The sequence below is a fragment of the Haliotis asinina genome, chromosome 14 (assembly GCF_037392515.1).
Source record: "Haliotis asinina isolate JCU_RB_2024 chromosome 14, JCU_Hal_asi_v2, whole genome shotgun sequence".
NCBI classification, from domain to species: domain Eukaryota; kingdom Metazoa; phylum Mollusca; class Gastropoda; order Lepetellida; family Haliotidae; genus Haliotis; species Haliotis asinina.
Window position 1 is genome coordinate 10966270 of NC_090293.1, and position 22709 is coordinate 10988978.

Genomic DNA, 22709 nt, shown 5'->3' on the forward strand with positions numbered 1-22709 from the left:
AGAAATGATCAGCCAAATATTTCAGAAATAATATATGTTACCATATGTATAACTTCAATAAGTTTAGATTTCTTGATTGTCCTAGGCCATTATTGTACACATAGTATCATATGCCTTGTTACTATGATTCTTTACACATTTTGCTTCCAGAATATTATCATCCTGATTTATGAAATTGTTATGATAAAGATCATCTACGTGTATTTCTATATCTTTGTGCCTTTCATGTTTACATTTGTAGTTTATAGACTAATGCCACTGTTTTCTAATGGAATGCAATAAAATAACTTAAGTACAATGTGTGAAGTCCATTACAGGTGTCATCACAGTGATATTGCTAAACTGTTGCTAAAAGCAGCATGAAACTAAACTCACTGTTGCATGGCACCATTCAGAATACCAACAGTAATATATGTGAACCAGCCTTCACAGCATGATTTATTTACAGTAACAAGCAAGAATGGTGTTTCTGTAACATATTTTGAGTGGCATGTGCGTCTATTTCCACAGCAGTTCTTCATGAATGTTCTGCATTTAGCACAGATCACAACCATTCAACACATACATTTGTACTGTATACTAAACAAGACATCACCAACTCTCCCTTAAAAGTTTTCATTCACAATGTTTTGTCTCCTCCATTCCGTCATTCAGATGAAACATCAATAAATCCTCAGAAATGTAACAAAAAGTGAACTCCCAGCTCTTGTAGAAAGCAGACAACCTACTGAGCACCTTCCCAGAAAGTGATCTATAGCCACCTCACAAACAAGCATGGCACGGTGCCTTTTACAAAAACTGCTAATAATCTCCTTAACTCTTCACAACACCGAAACAAATTAGACAGAAACAAATGTCTGTACTACAACGAATTGTCTGCACCATTCAAACCTTCCCTGTTCAATTTTCCACCAACTGTCAAAGTTTTGTGCGCACAGTTTCATCGATTCATTTTGGTTTCAGACCAGTTTGCCAGATTCACAAGTGAGAGAGATGCTCAAAGAAAAGCTGGTCTTTCAAGTTCAACACTTTCCGTTGAGCATGTGCTGAAAAACCTGCATACATATTCACAACAAACCAGGGATAGAACACATGAGTGAGTGAGTGAGTTTAGTTTTACGCCACACTCAGCAATATTCCACCTATATGGCGGTGGTCTGTAAATAATCGAATCTGGACTAAACAATCCAGTGATCAACAACATGAACATCGATCTGCACAACTGGGAACTGATGACATGTGGCAACCAAGTCAGCGAGCCTGACCACTCGATCCCGTTAGTCGCCTCTTACCACAAGCACAGAAGCCGTTTTATGGCAAGCATGGGTTGCTGAAGGCCTATTCTACCCCAGGACCTTCACGGGTCATGATCATAAGATCCTGGTATGCATAAGGGAGACACCTCCACATAGCAAACTGTGGCACTTTGATCACTGAGCCTCCATCCCCTCTAGTGTTTGTTAGTTTGTTCTATAAGGCCATCCTTTGTGACATTCAAGCTTTATCACGGACGTCTGTTCTCGCATACAATCAGGTGGTTGATATCGTGAGTATTAATCTATGCAATAGGGGATCATACTTATCAATCAAGTCGACTATTGTACAAGTTTGATCACCACATCACATTAGACAAGTACAGAATGCTGAAGGCAATTTATCGCCTAGATCTTGACAGGATCACCTCTTGAGGCAAGATCTCTATTGTTTCAGTTACTCAACGTCTAAACTACCTTGTCACCCATCTCAACCATCATGCGGCTTCAAGAACAACTCACTCACTCACCACTAGAAGTAACATTGTACATCACATCATATATGATATGGCTGAAACATTGCTGATGGTGACGTTAAATATTAACTGACATCAAACAAGACGACATGACACTGCAATGGCCAAATTAACAGTGAACACCCTCAGCCACATTGCTGCCCTTCAAGACATGTTCATCTTCACATCAACCCCATGAACTCCATTCGTCATTACAAAAAACATCCAACCAAATAATCATGTTAATTTCACTTTCTATTTGCTATCAGCCAAAGCTAATCTGACGCAATGCCATCACTTGAACAGGCCTAATAGTGTAAAATCTCCCGAAAAAAAAATGGCGTTTTAAATGTTATGCTTGTCATATCCAACTCGCAGCTACTTGTGATTGGAGCTTCAGTCAGACTGCACAACAGGTCATAGCCCAAGGTGCTCTGCTAGCTCCCACAGACTTGGGCCATGTTTTCAGCACATGACATCTAGCTCGTCCATATTGCTGTCCCCCCCGGCATGTCATTAGTGATTTTTTTCTTCATCCATGCAAACTTAATATGGTTCTGAGTTGATATAAAATCCTGTTAATCAAGCTGTAGGTGATGACTGCCAGCCAAACAGCTTCAGTTGACCAATTCCGAACACTTGCCGTGTGATTGGTTAGTTAATATATGCAACATCATGTCATGTTGACTGTTATGAACAAGGGTTCATTGTATATAGGTCATGTGATAATTCAACACTGTGATGCCTGTTCTTGAGATAAAACACTTTGATAGCTTGACAAACAGTTTCCGTCTAAGTATCTGAATACATTATTTTACTCTAAGTCAAATCAATTACTGTTTAAAATAGCATGCATCAGAATTTGCACTCTTGGTAGAGTGAGTGAGTGAGTGAGTACTGTTTTATGCCACTTTTAGCAGTAGTCCAGCAATATCACATTGGGAGACACCAGAAATGGGCTTCAGACATTATACCCATATCCAGAATCAAACCCAGGTCTTTGGCGTGATGGGCGAACACTTTAAGTGCTAGGCTTCCCAGTGCCCTCACTCTTGGTTGACAAGAAACAGAGTCAGAATGAGTCCATTAACCAGCTACCTGCCATCCTCAAAATGTTTTACCTGACTCACCACAAAATGAATAGAGATACATATCATATACAACAATCAGATCTCACATACACTGACGCTGGCTGAACCTTTATCGTATAATATCGAACATATTAAGGTCTCCAGCAATAAATGCATAATAGTGAAAATAACGTACTTACAGTGTCAGCATAGAGTTTCCCTGTTTTTGTCATCAAGTAATTTATCATGAGGCTAACCAGGGGTTCGTATAGTCCTGTGGGATTCAGGTCCGAAGTGGTATCCACCTGACCAAGGTACTTGCTCAGATACAAGTCTCAGGCAGTAAATATACAGAAATTGTCACAAAAAACAACACCCTTAAGAAATCTCAGAGTACTTCTGAGCAATTTCTGCCATGATTCAATTGTTACAATTTTCACAACCACAATTTTTCCAATTCTAAAATATTTGAAAAACGAAAAACAACTTTAGGTTATAAGCTTGTCATATTGTTTTTCATCTTGACAAACAGAGTCAAATTTCCAATAGTTAATTACAGCAGATAGAAATAGTCGGGGAATATCTAAGAGGCCAAACTAAACAAGACTTACAGCATTATCCCACAGAGAGTCAAAATTCCACTTACCCTTAGGATACCTGTAATATTAACAAAACTGGTCGAGGCAAAAAGCCTAGTACAAATTTCCATCCCTGAAAAGTGATCCATAAAATATTCAAATCATATTACAGCAGCCTGAAGAGCTCTTCTTAAAGAAGCTAATACCGCTCCGTAATTCTCATGGTTATTGCCTGTGTTGTTGAGTTGGAGAGTGTCACGTGGTGTGGACGTCCATTTAATGATCTACTTGATGATCAACAGGCTGAAAATGACACCATTTGCTTTGCAAGAAGCATCTAAATCAAAATGTTTCCATCATTAAGATCTTAAAATAAATCTCAACAAAATATCTTTGATCAAATTTGTCATAAATTAATGTCAAAATTTGTTTCAATATTATTTGAATGAGTGGGTGAGTGCGTTGGGTTCTATGGTGTATGAGCAATATTTCAGCAAGGTCATTGTAGAGGACACCAGAAACGGGCTGAACACACTGAACCAGGGTCTTCTTTTGAAAGGTAACACAGATGGCTGGTTCACTACTGTCTTTGACTAAAAATACCATACACTGCTCGTAATTTCAATAGAAGCAAAAGAATGGAAGCTGATAGTGTTATGAGAACAGATCAAGTGTGTTCGAGAAACTGACACACCCAAGGTGTCGAGCATGGTCATCCATCAATACACTCAAAATCCAACATTGCTTAAAGGTCACATGCAACGTAAAATACAACATTGCAGATTCTGATACCTTTCGGTATGCACTTACTGAAACAAATCATCAAAAATGACAATTCAACGTATAAAGTTGAAAAACACAAGATGAAAAAAAAGCCCTCGAAATCAGAGTTCAAACAATTCACTAAATTTCCTCAGCGCTGGGGGAAAAAGTGGTTTCAACATCGCTCAAGTTCAAGTTACATATGTGAGCTGCATATCTGACTTTCAGTTTACTCATTGTAAATTTTCTACACCTAAAACTGTTTCTGAAAGTAACATGTTCCTTTATGCATGAGGATGATCAGGCTTCTTGTGAAAATATCTCACTATAAGGGTTTGACTGAACGTCTCTGTTCCATATTCAGAACAATGCTTTTATCATGAATATTCAAACACTGCATGGTGTTGAGAATCACCCCAAGAGACAAGATTCATGACTATAAAACAAGAACAGACAAAATTAACCAAACACCTTATGATACATTCCCTGTCAATACGATTATTAATTGATTTGGTAAATTCAGTGTCATTCAACCAGTGACAATGTTGACAATAAACAAACATCGACGACCTCCACAATGCCATTATACTACAACCTGGTTTTATATTGATTAAATTGGTGCGTTTTTGAGAAACAACATGGCATTCTGGCTTTGTATATTTCAATCCCCTTGTCTCTGAAACCACACGGGGCCATTATAGAACAAGGAAGTTGGATCTCATGCATATGTGCACATTTCATGATTGCTACTAGTTTGAAATTTTCATTCAATAACGTGTCGATGTGTGATGAAGGGCATGGTCTGATTTATGTCAGAGAGATTACATACATTTTAATAAAACGTGGCGGCATGTTTTGGCATCATGTTTCTTATCACAGTCAGTCATTCTGTCAACCTGAGACATATGCTTATGGAACAGTTCCTGTCTTCAAAGATAAAACACCTTGTTAATCAGTTTTCTGAAATACTCATTATTCTCTGATCACATCTCATATACACTAGTTCTATACTACAATCTCAGGAGTGAGTGAGTGAGTGAGTGAGTGAGTGAGTGAGTGAGTGAGTGAGTGAGTGAGTGAGTGTTGCGCTTCTTTTAACAATATTCCAGCAACATCACGACAGGGTACACCAGAAATTGGCTCCATACATTGCACCCATGTCGGGCATCGAAAATGGGTATTTGGCGAACGAACACCTACTACCCCCACCAGCCATCCAAGGTCTTGTGGATCAAGGATCATCCCGTGAAAATTGCTTCCATCCTCTAACATACCATAATATACGAAGCTGGGAATTTCAGTTGCGATGTACATATATTTCACTACAAAAATCACTCTTCCCCAGATGATGAAGTGATAAATCAAGCCTTAATTCACAAGGTTTCCACATGCAAAAATTTCAGTTCCAGAACATATTTATCAAAAGTTGAAATGTTCATGCCCAACATGAAAGGCATGTCTAATTTTAACATCATGAAACCAGCAATTTCTTTTTTAACATCTTCAGAACACCTGTTTTTACTGAATGGATGATGCTACTCTCCAGATTTTCAAGTGCAAGAGGGGCTTCAGGGTTTCCTTCTGGTTAAAATGTTAGCTTAAGAATGTGAAGACCTGGGTTTGATTCCCCACTACGGTAAAATGTGTGAAGCCCATTTCTGATGTCAACACCCCACCCAACTGTGATATTGTTGGAATACTGCTAAAAGCGGGGTAAAATAAAACATACTCAATCACTCCTGTACAGGAAGGGCAGGTAACTCACAACCCACTTCAGTGACTTGGCAATGCATTTGTCGCCAATGAAGTATTCTATTGCGTTTCTTAAGTTGTTACCAGGAGAAAAAAAAAGAAAAACATTTGTAATTCAGGAAACGAAGCATCCCGTTGTTTCATTTGTGCCTCAAATATTTTCATAATTAATAAATGGAAATAGTTGTGAAGGAATCCAAAAAGAACTACAGACTCAAACTTTTGATTTGTTAGATTTATGTTAATAGAAACACAGGTACAATCTTGTCTGGTATTTTTCCTTAGACTGACCAATGAGGAAACATCATTGATAATAAATATGACCTTAGAATTCTTCTTGTTAGACTGTGACAAAAAGAAAAATGAACGATGAATGTGACATAGGTTTAGTAAATACTACAATGATTGAATCCACCAGTTTATCAACTTTGAATAGTGCAGAGTGGTCTTTGTTTGAAGAACCACTTGACAACCTTCACCTTCCAACAGCCATGTGGCACCTGTATGATTCATGTTCATTGTGTGGAGGGCACTTGTTTGCCTCAAGAGAGGCCCTTGGCCCCCTCACTGCAGGGACACACAGACGAGGGTGGCAATGGAGGGGAACAAGCACACTAGTTCTATATTAAACAAACATGGCTGCATTTCAACACAATATGTCTCTCAGTCCATGAACCACTTTATTTTCCCTACTACCTAGTCCTCCTGCAATGCTAAAGCCTTAAATGAAGCATTTTTGATGTACATTTCCCCAGAATCTCTTTACTGGGGTTCCTTTACAATGTAAATTACTATGAAAATTACATATTCAGGGACTAAGCATTAGTTTCATCAACAGTTCCAATCCAATTTCCTTAATGAAACAGACATGCGGAAGACAGGTCTATCTCTGAGTGTCCTGACACATTACTTCTATAGTTTTCTGGCTAGGATGTTTCAGGTTACGCACATGCATTATTACTTTGATTTTTATTGGTTCTTCATCTTATTATTGCTTTCCACACGTATCCAAGTACTGGTATTTACACAAGTGGACTTAGTTGCCCTACTTCTTTGAGAACTTCTTAGAGTTCTCTGTATGCACCACTGACAACTAACAAAACCCACTTTACTTATTCTAATTACAAATATCGACCATAAAACCTGTCAATCACTGAATCAAAGTATCTATAACATCCTGAGATCATTACAAATAAATAGCAGTGCCAAATGACTCAATGTTGAAAATGTTGGCCTCTGATCCCAGTTCCCCAATCCCTCGTGTCACATCCTCACTTCTCTGCTTTTTCCCTGGTATTTCTGGTATTCACTGGTATTCCAGCAAGGTCAGACATTATCTCCCCCAAAGACTCCAACCAACAACAAATTCACAGTTCTGAGACAAGATCCAATCAAGATAATGACAATTTCCTTCGAGAATTACACATCACAGCACTGTCCTTACAGCTTTAAATACACCACAGACGTATTTCCATGGCAAGAAAAACAATACTGAGCCTGGTTCATAGGAGAAAACACAATATATCTGTCTGTCAATCATAAAATGTTCCTTAAGGTCAACAAACAGATGTCTGCTAGCAATAATGTGATGAACACAAGCCGTATTAACACACCAACCATAAAAATCAACAAAATAGTGCAAAGTCGGCATTATTCAATTAGGTAAACTGATAAACATCAAGAAGAACATTCAGGCAATCAGCCCTCATTTTGGTATGTAGAGTTGTACTCTGTCTAATTGGGACAGTCAGATAGAAACCATCCCGCACCCCAGGAATGAGACAGTTCCCCAAAGACATATATAAATTCCAATGAATGTCAGTTTGAGTCAAGCCTTGATGAGTGTTGCTTGCACTGGCTGCCCTTTTCGTTGCACAAAGCATAATGAATGCTTCCTGGTCATGAACATGTTCTGGGACATATCATGAACACATTGCATGATTGTATTGCATGATACCAGGGACATTTTTCTACAAACAGCAAAATGAGTGAGTGAGTGAGTGAGTGAGTGAGTGAGTGAGTATGGTTTAAAGCTGCTTACAGCAACATTCCAGCAATATCAACGCCTGGGTCACGAGTACGGGCTTCACATCTTGTACCCAGGTGGGTAACCGAACACAGGTCTTTGGCATGACATCACAAGCAAATGCTTTAACTACTGACCCACCGCTCCTAATAGCAACATGAACACTTCACAGAGCATTACAACATGACCATTTTCCAGCGCAAGGTAACATGAACACTTCACAGAGCATGGCAACATGACCATTTTCCAGCGCAAGGTAACATGAACACTTCACAGAGCATTACAACATGACCATTTTCCAGCGCAAGGTAACATGAACACTTCACACAGCATGGCAACATGACCATTTTCCAGCGCAAGGTAACATGAACACTTCACAGAGCATTACAACATGACCATTTTCCAGCGCAAGGTAACATGAACACTTCACAGAGCATGGCAACATGACCATTTTCCAGCGCAAGGTAACATGAACATTTCACAGAGCATTACAACATGACCATTTTCCAGTGCAAGGTAACATGAACACGTCACAGAGCATGGCTACATGAACACATCACTGAGCATGACAACATGAACACTTCACAGAACACAACAAAACACTTTCCAATGCATGACATCACTGGCTGCTGTTCATTTTCTTGAGCTGTCATAAATGTATTCAGATGATTATAGATAGATGAAAGAAATGAAAGAAAGAAATCACAAGCATAATGCCTCAGTGACAGACACATGGAAATGTATGGGGAGGGCTGAGAAATTCCATGTTAGAATATCAAGCCACAGAAACCTAAACAGTATAGTATCTTGGACCATAGCATGACATCACACTCTGATGGCTTCGATCAAGTATCATGACGCAACTAATTGAATTAGGAAACATTTACATTCTACCATCATATAGCTTGAATACTGGACTGAAGCATGAAATAAACGAAAGGAAAATGTGCAGTCAGTATGTGAAATTTAAAACAAAGAAAGAATACCATCTTGACCCACAGGCTTGAGAAGAGGCAGGCCACGACTTAACTTTTAATGCACACTTGTTAAAAAATACTGCAGCATAGTGGTGAAAAACATCAACATTAAAGGACCTTTCACAAATATGAAAAGGTCTGAGTAGTCTGGCTCATAGTCCTTGAACCACATTAGTTTCCCTACTGTCTAACCCTCACTGCAATGCTAAAGCGTTAAATGAAGCAAGTCTACATCTAAATTTAATTTCCATTTTCAATTTAAATGTGTTACTTGTTATTATCAAAGCTACATATATTCAGAAACTAAGTGTTAGCCTAAGGCTCAAGAGGAAATCTACCTCTCATGCATGGAGGAGGTTTACTTTCAGTTGTGAAAAAAACACCGTGACCATGTTGAATGATGGCGCTGAGTCCATGAGATCTGGTGGCTGCATCAGAGAGACCACTTCAAGGTAGCCGATCTGCTCCTTTTCTGCCATGGTCATGAATAGCTGCAAAATTGCTGATGTTACTCACTCACCTTTCCTGCTAATGGCTGGCATTAGCCACCAACAGCTACCTCTGACATTCTGGCAACAAAACCACTAAAAAAGGTCACACAAGTCTGTAAGCCCTAGCCATTGTAGTTTCTGAAATAACTGCTAGACTGTTTCCATTCAGTGGAGAAAAAAACCAAACTATTTTCCTGAACAATGATATCTGGGAAAGAAAAAAAACCTTGAGACACTACTTTTTTCTTCAATAGATATCAAACTTTTTTCTTCCAGTAAAAGCAATTTATTTTCAGGAGCCAATATGCCTTTGAAGCATGTTTAAACAATCTTTAGAATGTGGATGAGATGAATTTTGAAATTGAATTTAATAAGTCCAATCCTACAGTCAAATCAAACCCTTGCAGACTGTCTGCACAGATAAACCTCAAATCAGAGCTCCATAATTCAGTTACTCAAATGGCAGCCATGTTCCTTCTGCAGTCTGCAGGAAGACAAGCTAAATCTCATGCGTACTTATCCAGCATGTTGCAATACCCTAGAGTTCATGATCCTTATGCTCAAACAACACTGTCATGATTGAGGACCAGAAGGATATTGCCCAATATTCATGACTACTGCTGATTACAACAGCGACAGATGCTGATGGAGTGCTCAGTGTCCCTTCTGTACTGTTCACAACTAAAGATGACACAGAATGACAGTGTCATCAAATCCTGAATGACTGATTCCTCTTTACTTCAAGCTTCAGAAACTGCCACTCATCCTTCATGCAGAAATCAGGAACAGTTCCTTTCTTCAAAGATAAAATGCTTTGTTAATCAGTTTTCTGTGAGTGAGTGAGTTCAGTTTACAGTGCTTTTGCCAATATTACAGATTTATCATAGTGTCTCAGGAACACCAGAAATGGGCTTCACACCTTGTTCCCATGTAGGGAATTGAACCCAGGTCTTAAGCGTGACAAGCAAACTCATTAACCACTGGGCTAACACATCCTCCCTCAAAATGTTGTATGTGTATGTGCAATAGTGCTGCAATGAACACACAATGATGTGCGGTGAATATGATATGTTTTACAAATATATAGAAACAAAAATGAAGAAGAAATTAAAATACGAAACATATCATGTCGCTGACACATTTAAATGGCACTGTCTACAAAACTAAAAAGGGAACTATACTGCTTATATGACAGTGCCATAAGTTGCATGATTCCATTCTGTGAATCTCTCACTTATATAAGAAGCCAAAGGTCCAAGTAAAAACACTCTCTTTAAAATATGTGCAAATATTTGAATCTAGTGACTACAAATTATGAATTGAATTCATGAATGGATATTGCTCGATTTATCGAAAACATGAATCAATCATAACATGAGTGAGTGAGTGAGTGAGTGATAGAGTGAGTTTTGAACCCAGCCATCAATGTGACAAGCAAGCACTTTAACCATTACAATGTTTTATTGGTGAATGAGTGAGTATGTTTTAACATTGCTTTTAGCAATATTAAAGCAATATAATACCAGAAATGGGCTTCACACACAGTGTCCATGTGGGGAATCAAACCTGGGCTTTGACAGGTGAGAACATTAACCACTAGACTACCTCACCACACTACTAAAATCAAACAAAGGCAATATCGACATATGTAACATTGCTCACGACTTTATCTTTGAAGCCAACCCAAAGACTTATTCATCAAATATTCTTACATCTTGTTCAAGGAATCCTTGCAGATTTTTCATTGATGGTCAAACCATAATTTCTGCCACTAGTCAGGCAGATGATCTTGCCCAATACTTCTGTGTACACGAGATTACTCTCTAACACTGCTTAACGTAGTACAAAGCATTCTCCATCACGAGCTGATTGAAACTGGTCAAGCATAGGAACTTCAAACATAGAATACCTATCATTCCATTTTGCCCCCAAAAATAATTCCATTCAGAAGAAAACTGAGATGTGAGTTTCTGGAGGGGAAAATATGGTCGTATATCTGTGTGACAGGTTAAATTCCCTTGTTTGTGCTTTCTGAGTGAACTATTCTTGATGAACAAGAGAGTCAACAATAATGAAGCCACATCTGACCAACCAACCTAAAAAATATTGAGTCTGGTTCCAACTGACCACTGACAGAAAACATGAGCAATGACTAACGACACTGGCCATCGGTCTCAAGCACCACCACAAAATTACAGTGATCAATAGAGTGCAGAGTCTGGTCCAGTCTCAACACATCCAATTCCACGAAGACGATTTAGTACTAAGACAACTGTATATTTTAATGTATCGATGCTAAGATGCTAAGATCTCTTTGTGGAACTGGACATTGTACAATCTATGGCACTGATGTTTAATATGTGCTAAAGTGAGTAGCAACATGCCAGTCAGTGATAGACAATCATTAAAGCATGACAGTCAACAGATAATAGACTACCTGTTAACTGTTCAACATTCACAGTATTTCTAGATATGACAAATTCACAATCTACATCAGCCAATATTCACAACTGTAAGATTCCCCTAATATTCAAAACTAGGCCAACACTGTCTCACAGCCCCTTAACCGCATTATTTTCCCTAACTGCCTTGCCCTCTATGTAATGCAAAAGCCCTATGTAATCAGGTAATGCCTTGCCCTCTATGTAATGCAAAAGCCCTATGTAATCAGGTAATGCCTTGCCCTCTATGTAATGCAAAAGCCCTATGTAATCAGGTAATGCCTTGCCCTCTATGTAATGCAAAAGCCCTATGTAATCAGGTAATGCCTTGCCCTCTATGTAATGCAAAAGCCCTATGTAATCAGGTAATGCCTTGCCCTCTATGTAATGCAAAAGCCCTATGTAATCAGGTAATGTACCTGGCAATGTACAAGGAAACTCCATCGACCAAGACCACACAGTCCATGTGTGTGTCTCCTACAACCAGACAAAGTTGGGGACTCTCATAATCTCTCATAGAAGTTGATGGGTCAATAATGAAGCATACAACTTGAGTGACAAATTCTTGTTTATTGCATACATTATGGTGAAGATTGTCACTGTTATCACGCTAAAATGTGACTGTCACTTAAAGAAACAGTACTCTGAACACGAAACAAGAAATTATCATCCATAATGTTGTAGGCTTCTTTAATTACAAACCATGGATTCAGTCTTAATCTACTATACCTGTTTTAAAAAGAATTAATGCAACAATTAATCAGTTTAATAACAATTAGCCAAAGTGGCAACTAATCCTGAAAAACTTCACAGTTTGTAAATATTTCATTCTAAATCCACTCCTGACATTCACAGCAAGCTGACCTTCACCCTTACCGATTTCATGAGCTTCTAAACAAAGCAACAGGAAGCCGAACAGTCACTACTTTTAAAGAAATGACAGCCAATGACAAAAGCTACATTAAGCTCATCATCTGAGGCGGTCAATGTCCTCATTAAGGGATTCATACTGCAACTCCATGTCTTTGTTTGGTCGAGACTTGCAAGACTTCCAAGGCTCCCAAATCACACTTTTAACATCCATAATGGTGGTTTCAGGTTCAAAGCAAGCATCTCCCATTCGTCCACATTACCACCATGGACCCAGCTCCTTAGAAGCAAGATTGATTTTCTGTAGAAAACCTTGTCAGAAGCAGTGGTGGCAAACCAGCTGGGGACCCTAATAGCCTTGATAAATGATAGGATTTGCTCAAAATCCTTGTTCCAACTCTTACAACATGGGATATTGCAAAGGCTGTAAAAAGCATCGACGGCACTTTTTGGCGTTGACTGAGAAGGCCTGTGACTGATCATGCTGATCAAATGTTTGTCTGAAGATCTGTCCCCTGCTGGGAAGATCGCACACTGCTCAGTTTGATGAATATTGTACAAAGTGGCTCAAACATTAAGCATGTCGTCATGTGTTGTTTTTGAAGTGTACACGGATTGTTTCGTGTGGTTTCCAAGAGAACAACCTAAGATATTGGTCTGTCTCTGACTGTTGCTATTTTGGTCCTGATATCACATGTATGCCCTGACCATACATTACTGTCGCAACGCCATGGCCCAGGCCATAAAGCAATCTTGAACGAGTGAGTGAGAAAGTGAGTTACCTCAGTTTTACTCTACTTTTACCAATATTCCATCAATATCATAGCAGGGGACACCAGGAAGGGTCTCACACATTGTACCCATATGGAGAATCAAACTTGGGTCTTCAGCATGACAAGTGAGCACTTTAACCGCTGAGCTACCTACCATCCCTGTTCATCTTGTCTACACAACAGGTGTTGGTCAAGACGTGAGAGTTGCTTCTGTTTTTCACAATAAAAGAAGATATGAAAGGGCAAAGCTAAACAAAACATTCTAGATTATCAAGGCTCAACAAGGGCAAAATTTATAATATGACATGACATGACACGTTATGAGAAGACACAATATAAATTTCAATGAAGCGGCTAACAAAGGTCCCTCTACGTGGATGTGGAGAATAAGAAAAGTACTTCGATCATAATGCCTCAAACACTGCTCAAAGATTCAATGTTGTATTTGAAACATGAAGCTGCTTCTACAGAAGCTCTGCAATTCCCCTTCCAGTTTCTGACATCATATGTAAATTGTGAGCTGGATTTTATGCCAATGTTAGCAATATTCAAGCGATATGCTGGAGGGCCCTGGGCCTCTTCATGACGGGCAAACACCAGCAAACATCAAAGCTGCTGTCGTCAGCTGCCATTAGCCTGGGACTTGTGACAACACTGTGATGATGAAGAGATTGCCTACACACCTTACTATGACTGATCATCAGTCAAGAAAAGCTGTAATTTTTTAATACCTGTTTTCAGTGCTTGGTTCTTACTGTTCTAGCGACCGATGTTTCCACATTTCATGACTAGATCATCTTTCTTGATTTGTGTTCAAATGACCATTAGCCAGAATTTACGTTCTTTGCTGCTCTAAGAACATTTTGTGCTGAAATGGACTAGCATCTACAGTCTGTTTACAGTTTAACAATCATAGATTCAAATCGCAATTACTGCCTTGCATTGCAAGAAGGTAAGCGCAGTAGTTGGAACAGTGAAACAAATGCATGTGTGGTATGAGATGAGCGTTAACTTAGACCAACAATACTTGTTCGCAATGTTTCATTTTATGTTCGTACCCTTTTAATACAAGACCCGTGAGGGTCCTGGGGTAGAATAGGCCTTCAGCAACCCATGCTTGCCATAAAAGGTGACTATGCTTGTCGTAAGAGGCGACTAACGAGATCGGATGGTCTGGCTTGCTGACTTGGTTGGCACATGTCATCGGTTCCCAATTGCACAGATCAATGCTCATGTTGTTGATCACTGGATTGTCTGGTCCAGACTCGATTATTTACAGACCGCTGCCATATAGCTGGAATATTGCTGAGTGCGGCGTAAAACTAAACTCACTCACTCACTTTTAATGCCAACGAATAAACTATGATTGTTTTAGCCCATAAATAGAAATGTGATAACAGGTGAAAGTTATAACCACTGTTATCCCACCTCCCATAAACGTTCAGAGACCTGTTGATCCTTGAGCAACAGCAAACTCCCACAATCCACCAACACCCTCTAGAAGATGGGTTTTTGACAAGGTAACCAAACACTTTAATCTCTATGTTACCCAATCATAGCTCAGCTCGAGACTAGTTGATTTTAATATGCAACAACATACTCACATAATCTACAAACATCCTCAAGAAGATGGGTGTTTGGTGTGACAACCTAACACTTTAACTGTATGTTACCCTTTCATCCTAAGCTCAGGGAGACCAGCTGATACTTGGGCAACAGCAAACTCTCACAATCCACCAGTACCCTCTGGAACATCAGTCCGTGATGTGAAAGCCAAACACTTTAACCTACACTACCCTGCCTCCCCACAAAGTAAAAGAGACCAGTTGATTCTTGTGCAACAGCAAACTCGCACAAACTACCAATACTCTCTTGAAACATAACCAACACTTTAAACTCTAAACTGCCCTACTGCCCCTTGATCTCGAAAGAGACCAGCTGATCCTTGTGCAACGGCAAACTCCCACAATCCACCACCAACACTTGCCATCACCTATGATGCCTTCCTGACGCCCTGATTCAGAATGGCAGGCACGACACTACACCATCATGTATTGATCACATGACATTGCCTAACTGACACGGTCTCACAAGCACACAGGGGACTTCATTTTATCACATAACCTACTAGAGTTAAAAGCCAATTACCAGCTTACAAAATCAATATCTGTTTCTGAAAGATCAGCATGGCTTGTTATGAATATATATGACTGGTAACAATAGATTTGGGGGATTTATTGACTGGCCTCCTTACAAAGAATAAATCACAAACACAGTGGTGAGAATAACAAAATCAATGACACTGATTCTGTAATGGTGTAATGATGTCCTTTAATAATTTGATAAAGAAGTATTTCATTGAAGAAATCCATCTCGCAAACAGCAATATTATATAAGTGAGCCAAATCCTACCAATATCTATTCTCTGTAGACGCACAATAAAGTTTTGAAAGAAATATCATTTTTTTAATATAGAAAGATCTTAAAGTTAAATTGTCTGGAACTCTGCACTATAAAGAATCTAGAGAAACTCTCCATTTCAAACTGAGAAAATCTGGTTTTGCCAAAGTGTTGAAGGCATTCCTGGGAATTGCAGACATTTTATTTCAGACTAGTCTTGACTCCATGAAAGAAAATCGCAACCAGCAAAAACAGTGAACACCACTTTTAACTTTTGAAATTTAACTTCAGAAATTACATTCCTTCTCAATGACATTTATGACTACAATGTTCTAGTTTCAAAAAGTCTCAGAAATCTGTTAGAATAGGTGCTTGACAACCATGGTTGTCATAAATGGCAACTAACGAGATCAGGTGGTTGGGTCAACCTTGTCAAGTTCTACTGAATAACACTCACATGACTCGCTAGTTTACAGTCAATTATATTTAACAATGCCATCATGTTTACTAGAACATTGATGAGTGCACTGTTTATTTTAACAACAAACCAAATTTTAAAAAAAAACATCCCTTGGACATTTGAAATGATCGATGAATGTGCCTGACTCAACCAGTCTGAAGCATAGATTCTCTAGAGGTTTCATATATCCATGGCAACATTCCAACACAATGGAGGTCAGGATACATTATTAATCAATTATCAAATATGAAAAAACATCAAAGACTCCCATTCAACCAATAATTAATGCTACAAGTTGTATAAGTGTTGCTCAAGGGACTGAACTGTCTGTTCCAACCTTCCACAGGCTCCAGCTTTCCTGCCCTTTCATGTACAGACAAAAAGACATGGCCCAAGTTGACAATGTCAATCAATTTTGTCAATAACTTTGAAGCCAAGTCTTTTAAATGACACTTGTTCCGCTATTTCCATTATTAATGTTAGCTTCAACTGAATATCATTTTGATCAAATAATTAGATGAATGAAAAACAGCAAAACAAATCAAAGGCTCTCTGAATAGCAGCAAATCTGTGTGAACCGTAACACTGCACAATTCATAACTTAGTCCATTTCATTCAGGATAACTGAAAGTTCCTACACTGTGAAAATCAAATTTTACTGCCAAGCATACAGCCATACCAGAGTCAAATACTTCACTATATCAAGAAAATGCATGACCAACGGCAAATACTTCACTATATCAAGTGATAAATTATGTTTATAATCAGTCTCAGAGGTCTATCCCTAACACAACATAAAGCAGCGGTTAAGAACTGAAGCTTCAGTTTCAGAGGCTTTGTAGTGTGTCATACAGACCCTTGAAGCAAATACATCCAAGAAATTCCATGCAAATCAAGAAAATACGCCAAGTCTAGATTTTTAACAGCTTATGAAAATATAGAAAGTCTAAGGGTTCCTTTTCATTATATTTTGTGTTTTTTAACTATGAACTGTTTTGTTTGGGGCTTTTTTCTGTAAAGTATGTTAATTTCAAAGACTAGTTGTTAGTCTAGAGTGACTGTTCAGGGCCTATTTCAACACCTAACCCATCAATGACTAGGTGACTAATCCATCCACTGATATCAGTCCAAAACTTGGCACTGTTTCCAAAGCATGTGTTCACGATCAGGTATTTTGGGTTCTCAAACAGTATTTATGGAAACCTGCACAAGGTCGATATTCGGTACCAAGTCTGCAACCAACATGGTACAAAGTCCAAAATTACATAAAGATCCTAAATCATGATATTTATAATATTAACAGTAACCATTGACCATCAATGTCAAAGAAAATGGAAATTATCAAAGAACTCTGACAGCTGAAGTTTTAAGTGAGTGAGTCATTGAGTTAAATTATATGCTGAACTCATCAATTTTCAAACTATATGACAGTGGTCTATAATAACTGAGTCTGGACTAGACAATCCACCCATCAATAGCATGAGCAGAGGTGAAACCTAATGTAACATTAAAATACCTGTTTTTAGCATCAACAGTCAAGAACAGTTTTGTCAGTAGCTGTATTTCTCTGCGTCCAAGAAGCAGAAATGACAGACAGAGCTGCAAGTAACAAATATTTACTTGCATGTTTCATGTCATGTGACATGCAAGGGAGAAATCACTGCTTCTTTATAGGGAGCATCAGGTTATGTAGATCATGTTATGTGTTTTTTTTAGCAGGTTGGGTAGATGAAGCTTTGGATCCCAGATCAATCCCTGAATCCCAAAAATATACATATGTATTTTTTAACAGATTTCGTATTACAAATTTTATCCTGTCTAGAAGATTCACAATGGTAATGAGACTATGTACTTATATCCACAGCTTTGTGCCTAATTTAATTTCAGATTTTATCTGTCAAAGAAAGTTTCAGAAATAACTGTCAACTACTCCACCACAGACTTGCACCCACTGACAGTGCAACCTACACTAGTCGCATGTGTTTCCCACACTTATACACATTTCTCCTCTACACCTGTTTCTGTAACTATTCACGTGCAGCCCCACTGTTTTATCCCTCTCCTCCACAATAATCTGATAATTCATTTGCCATTTGATTTTTTGGTTTTTTTTAGGTTTTTCATTTGATCTTTCTTTAAAAATCATCACTTCACAATTACTGGTAAATCACAATTATTTAGTAAATAGTAAATATTAAATTACATTCCAGATTTGAAATTCTTTAAATATAATTCCTTGAAAGAAGATGATGGATGCATACCAGTTATGTTAATAAGTACAAATGATTACCTGCAAATTTACAGAATGGTTCAAACTTTGGAATCAAGATTTCAAACTTAAATCAAAGATTTCAAGAATTTCTTGTAATAAAGAACAATAACATATGTGAAAAAATAGCTCCTGTGTCTAATGAGTGCACGTATTAATTAATAATATTATTAAATCAAAGTCACATAGCATTGACATAATGAAATGGTGGTTAACATGCTTTTGAATACTTGAGAAATGACAAAGATGTTTCATGAGTTAATACTCATTAATCAGCTGATGGTAAACTGCACATTCACCAACTTTGAACATAGGTCAAAGATATTCTGATTGGAATACTTGCATTCCAGATCATACATAAACATCTTTATGAATCAATACATTCAAGGACTTGTCCAAATAGTGATATTCAGTAATAAATCTTGTACAAATATCAAAAAATTCTCAAATGAGCATCTTGGATACAGTTAACCTCAAACTAAAATGTTCCCGATGAAGGTTGGATGATAAAAAGCTCAAGATTACATACATTCTTAATTAGAATTAAGAACTGTGCACTTTTCCAATGTGAGTACAGATATAATAAACTCTTCAAAATAAGTAGGGGAACCTGAACTTTCAATATGGATAGGAACTGTAAACTTTAACAAATGTTTCAAGGACAGACATCTTGTGAACGCACCACCATTTCCCTCTATTTACCACCACTAAACACAACATATGATATGCATGTGCACAACGCAGTAGCCCAATACACATGCATGGGGTCCCATTCTTGATTTTGATGTTTTTTCAAGAAGGTTGAGAAATCAATTGGAACATTAAATTTGACACTCATCTTGCATCACAAGTTTAGTAGTGTTTGTTTCTAGTGGGTTCTTTTTGTTGTTGTTTATTTTTTTTTAATGAAAATCTTTGCATGCAAATTACATGCCATCCACCAATCGTCTTTCAAAATACATTCCAAATAACTATGGTTGTTACGAAGTGCAAATGGTGATGCACTCTCAAACCATTCAATAATATCATATCAACACTGACTGACTTCGATGAATCTCCTAAATATGTTGATTCGTAAATTTAAAAAATGAAGATTCCCTTCTTTTTTTAAAGAGTATAAATGAATTTTATTTCAATGCACTTGACTAGTGAAGAGAATATGGAATTAACGTTTATTTTACATTATGTCATTATTCACTATTAAAACTCCTTTGAGAAAAAAAAACAAGAAACTTTTCCCAATTTTTAGCATGTAGTTCAGAATCCTGGATAAATCCCTGGCACCAGATCATTATAGGAATCCAAATTCTCATCAACTATTACTGGAACATCACTTAACGATGCCAGAATATGATCAGGCAAAGCATTTTTCTTCAGCTTTGTATTGTCATTTTCAAGACATATACAAACAAAGCACATTGATTTGGTCAGACTATCGCTATGGAAATATTTTACACAGGCAACATCAGCTCTCATGCCCGGTTATGTTCAAGAAGAAATTGATTTCTTATTGATTACCGTTCAACCAGCATATTCATGTCTTATCACAAGTGTTGACAGAAGACACTTCATGTTCTTCTCATATGGACCAGCTGTAGCACATCCCTCAAAGTAATCCCTGGCTGAGCCAAATCTTACAACAGTTTACCATTGGATAATTCCTTCCAAGAATATCCTTGATATTTAAAATGGTTGTCCAGGAAAGTGATTACAAGGGTGCAAGTGGGACAGAAGAGCGCAAAATATTATGTGTATGGTTACATCAGTTTTTCCTCTCACACATAAAGGATCGATGTCATGTTATGTCAGTCAAGGCCATAAAACAAATAACATTTTTGGCAATAAGTCATACATATGATATAGTCCATAGTCATACATATGATATATCCCATAGTCATATATATGATATATCACACAGTCATTCATATATCCCATAGTCATACATATGATATATCCCATTGTCATACATACGATATGTCACACAGTCATTCCTATATCCCACTCATACATATGATATATCCCATAGTCACACATACGATATATCCCATGGTCATACATATGATATATCCCATAGTCATACATATGATATATCCCATAGTAATACATATGACATATCACATACTCATACATATGATATATCAGTCATTCATATATCACATAGTCACACATATGATATAACACAGTCACTCATATATCACATAGTCACACATACGATATAACACACTCATATATCACATAGTCATACATATGATATATCAGTCATTCATATATCACATAGTCATACATATGATATAACACAGTCACTCATATATCACATAGTCACACATACGATATATCACATTGTCATACATATGATATATCACATATGTTTAAATTGAATTTGCATACATTCAATGTTAGGACAAATTCCTAATGTATGACTTATACAAAAAACTCACAAAGGAATCATGGAGAATCTAAAAATGGTACATAAACCTTAGAAGCAAATAAAAATATATGTTACATCAACTAAAAAACATAGCATATTCAAATTACTATTTTCATCAAAGACCCAATGTCAATATCATGTTAACCTAGAAGATTCATAAATCTAATCATACACATACTACACATCATCTCATCATATTTATGACTTTAAAATCATGACAAGTACAAACAAAATTACTTTAAAATCATGGCTAGTACAAACAAATTTTCTTTCTCTGAAGGATGAAATCCAAAACAGAGCACACGTTTACATAATTATGATGATTAGCACCAAGATAATCATGCTGGGCTCTAGCTCATTAAGCACCCTGTCTATTAGGTTCCTCGTTAACGAGCAATGGGAGTAAATCACATAATCAATGGGGGATGTCCATTGTTTATTGATGATCATCAATGATATATGGACAAAGCTTAGAACAATTGCATGACATTCATAAATATCTGAAACAATAATTTACCCTACTTAGACAATGAATATTTACTAAAAGGCCAACAAATAAATCAGCCTTGAAATAAGGGAAATAACTGAAACAAATAATTTGTTTGTTTGTATGTAAAAAAGTGGGCGTGTCAGTTATGTCCATTGTTTTGAGCTGGTTTTTGATTTTTGCATTTTTCCTTTATTGACAGAAACAGTAAATAAATGGGTTTTTTTGTGTGTGAGTGTTTTACGATCTGTGAGTTTCTAATCTCTCAGCTGGCATTTGCAGGAGCACAGATGTTAGCCGAGAAGATCAAGTTACCAAACACATGCATGTCAATTACTTAGGTTCATTTGAACCGTGCTTGCCTGGCCAGAGGTAAAGGCTAGGTCAGGGGTTCTTCTGACACTGTGAGCAACAGTGTCAGCTCTCCTCTTGTTGTCATTCGTGCAACCAATAAATCGATGGTCATGAATGAAACATGACTGAAATATCAATAAGCGCGATTATCGTTGTTCCTACCTGTTTGGCCTTTTCCGAGTGTCTTTTCCAGTCGATATGGTCCTACATAAAGTTCATCTTTGTGTGAATGCGACATCGTATAATCCAAAAGTGCTACCTTCTATCAGAGACTCATCTGTATTGGTTCTGCATATATTTTCCTCTACAGCCGACTTGCTGCCAGTGCATCTAGCATGAGAATCAATACACAAGGACCGGCCATCAACTGATGGGGATGCGGTTCCTATGTCGGTACAGTCAAAGACTGCTTACTCCAAGAAACCGCGCTCTTGCCACCTGGTTGGGACGTTCTATTGCAACTGCTTCATTTATCCGTGGATTTCCAAGCAAATAACAAAGAATTCGCCAATTGTTCCAGTGACAGCAGGCCTTACCGATGCCAAATGTTCCCGCAAATGAATCATCAAAGTGCTTGCATGCGCCCTCTTGTGTCAGAACCGGTCACTAGGAAAGCTAAGGGAAGTCACTCTAAAGTACAGTCAAGTTCGATCAATCAATGTTGGTAAAATCACAGCCCCTGTGGGTAAAATGTTTCCAAGGAGCTGACTATTGGCTCCGAATATTTTGACTACAGAGCCTCTATGCATGTCGACGCAAGGTGTCTGATTTAACTTTATGGTTTTATTTCGTTTCAATGCAAG

At 37.8% G+C, this 22709-nt stretch overlaps 1 protein-coding gene across 1 annotated transcript in view; it reads right to left on the reverse strand.

The window, feature by feature from the left end:
- Positions 1–22496, reverse strand: part of LOC137261820 (serine/threonine-protein kinase BRSK2-like) — a 143947-nt gene extending 121451 nt beyond the window's left edge. Inside the window, exon 1 of the mRNA XM_067799605.1 lies at positions 22069–22496. Coding sequence (XP_067655706.1) covers positions 22069–22144 — 76 coding nt within the window. The 5' untranslated portion in view covers positions 22145–22496. The remainder of the gene's footprint in view (positions 1–22068) is intronic.
- Between the last annotated feature and the right edge of the window lie 213 nt (positions 22497–22709).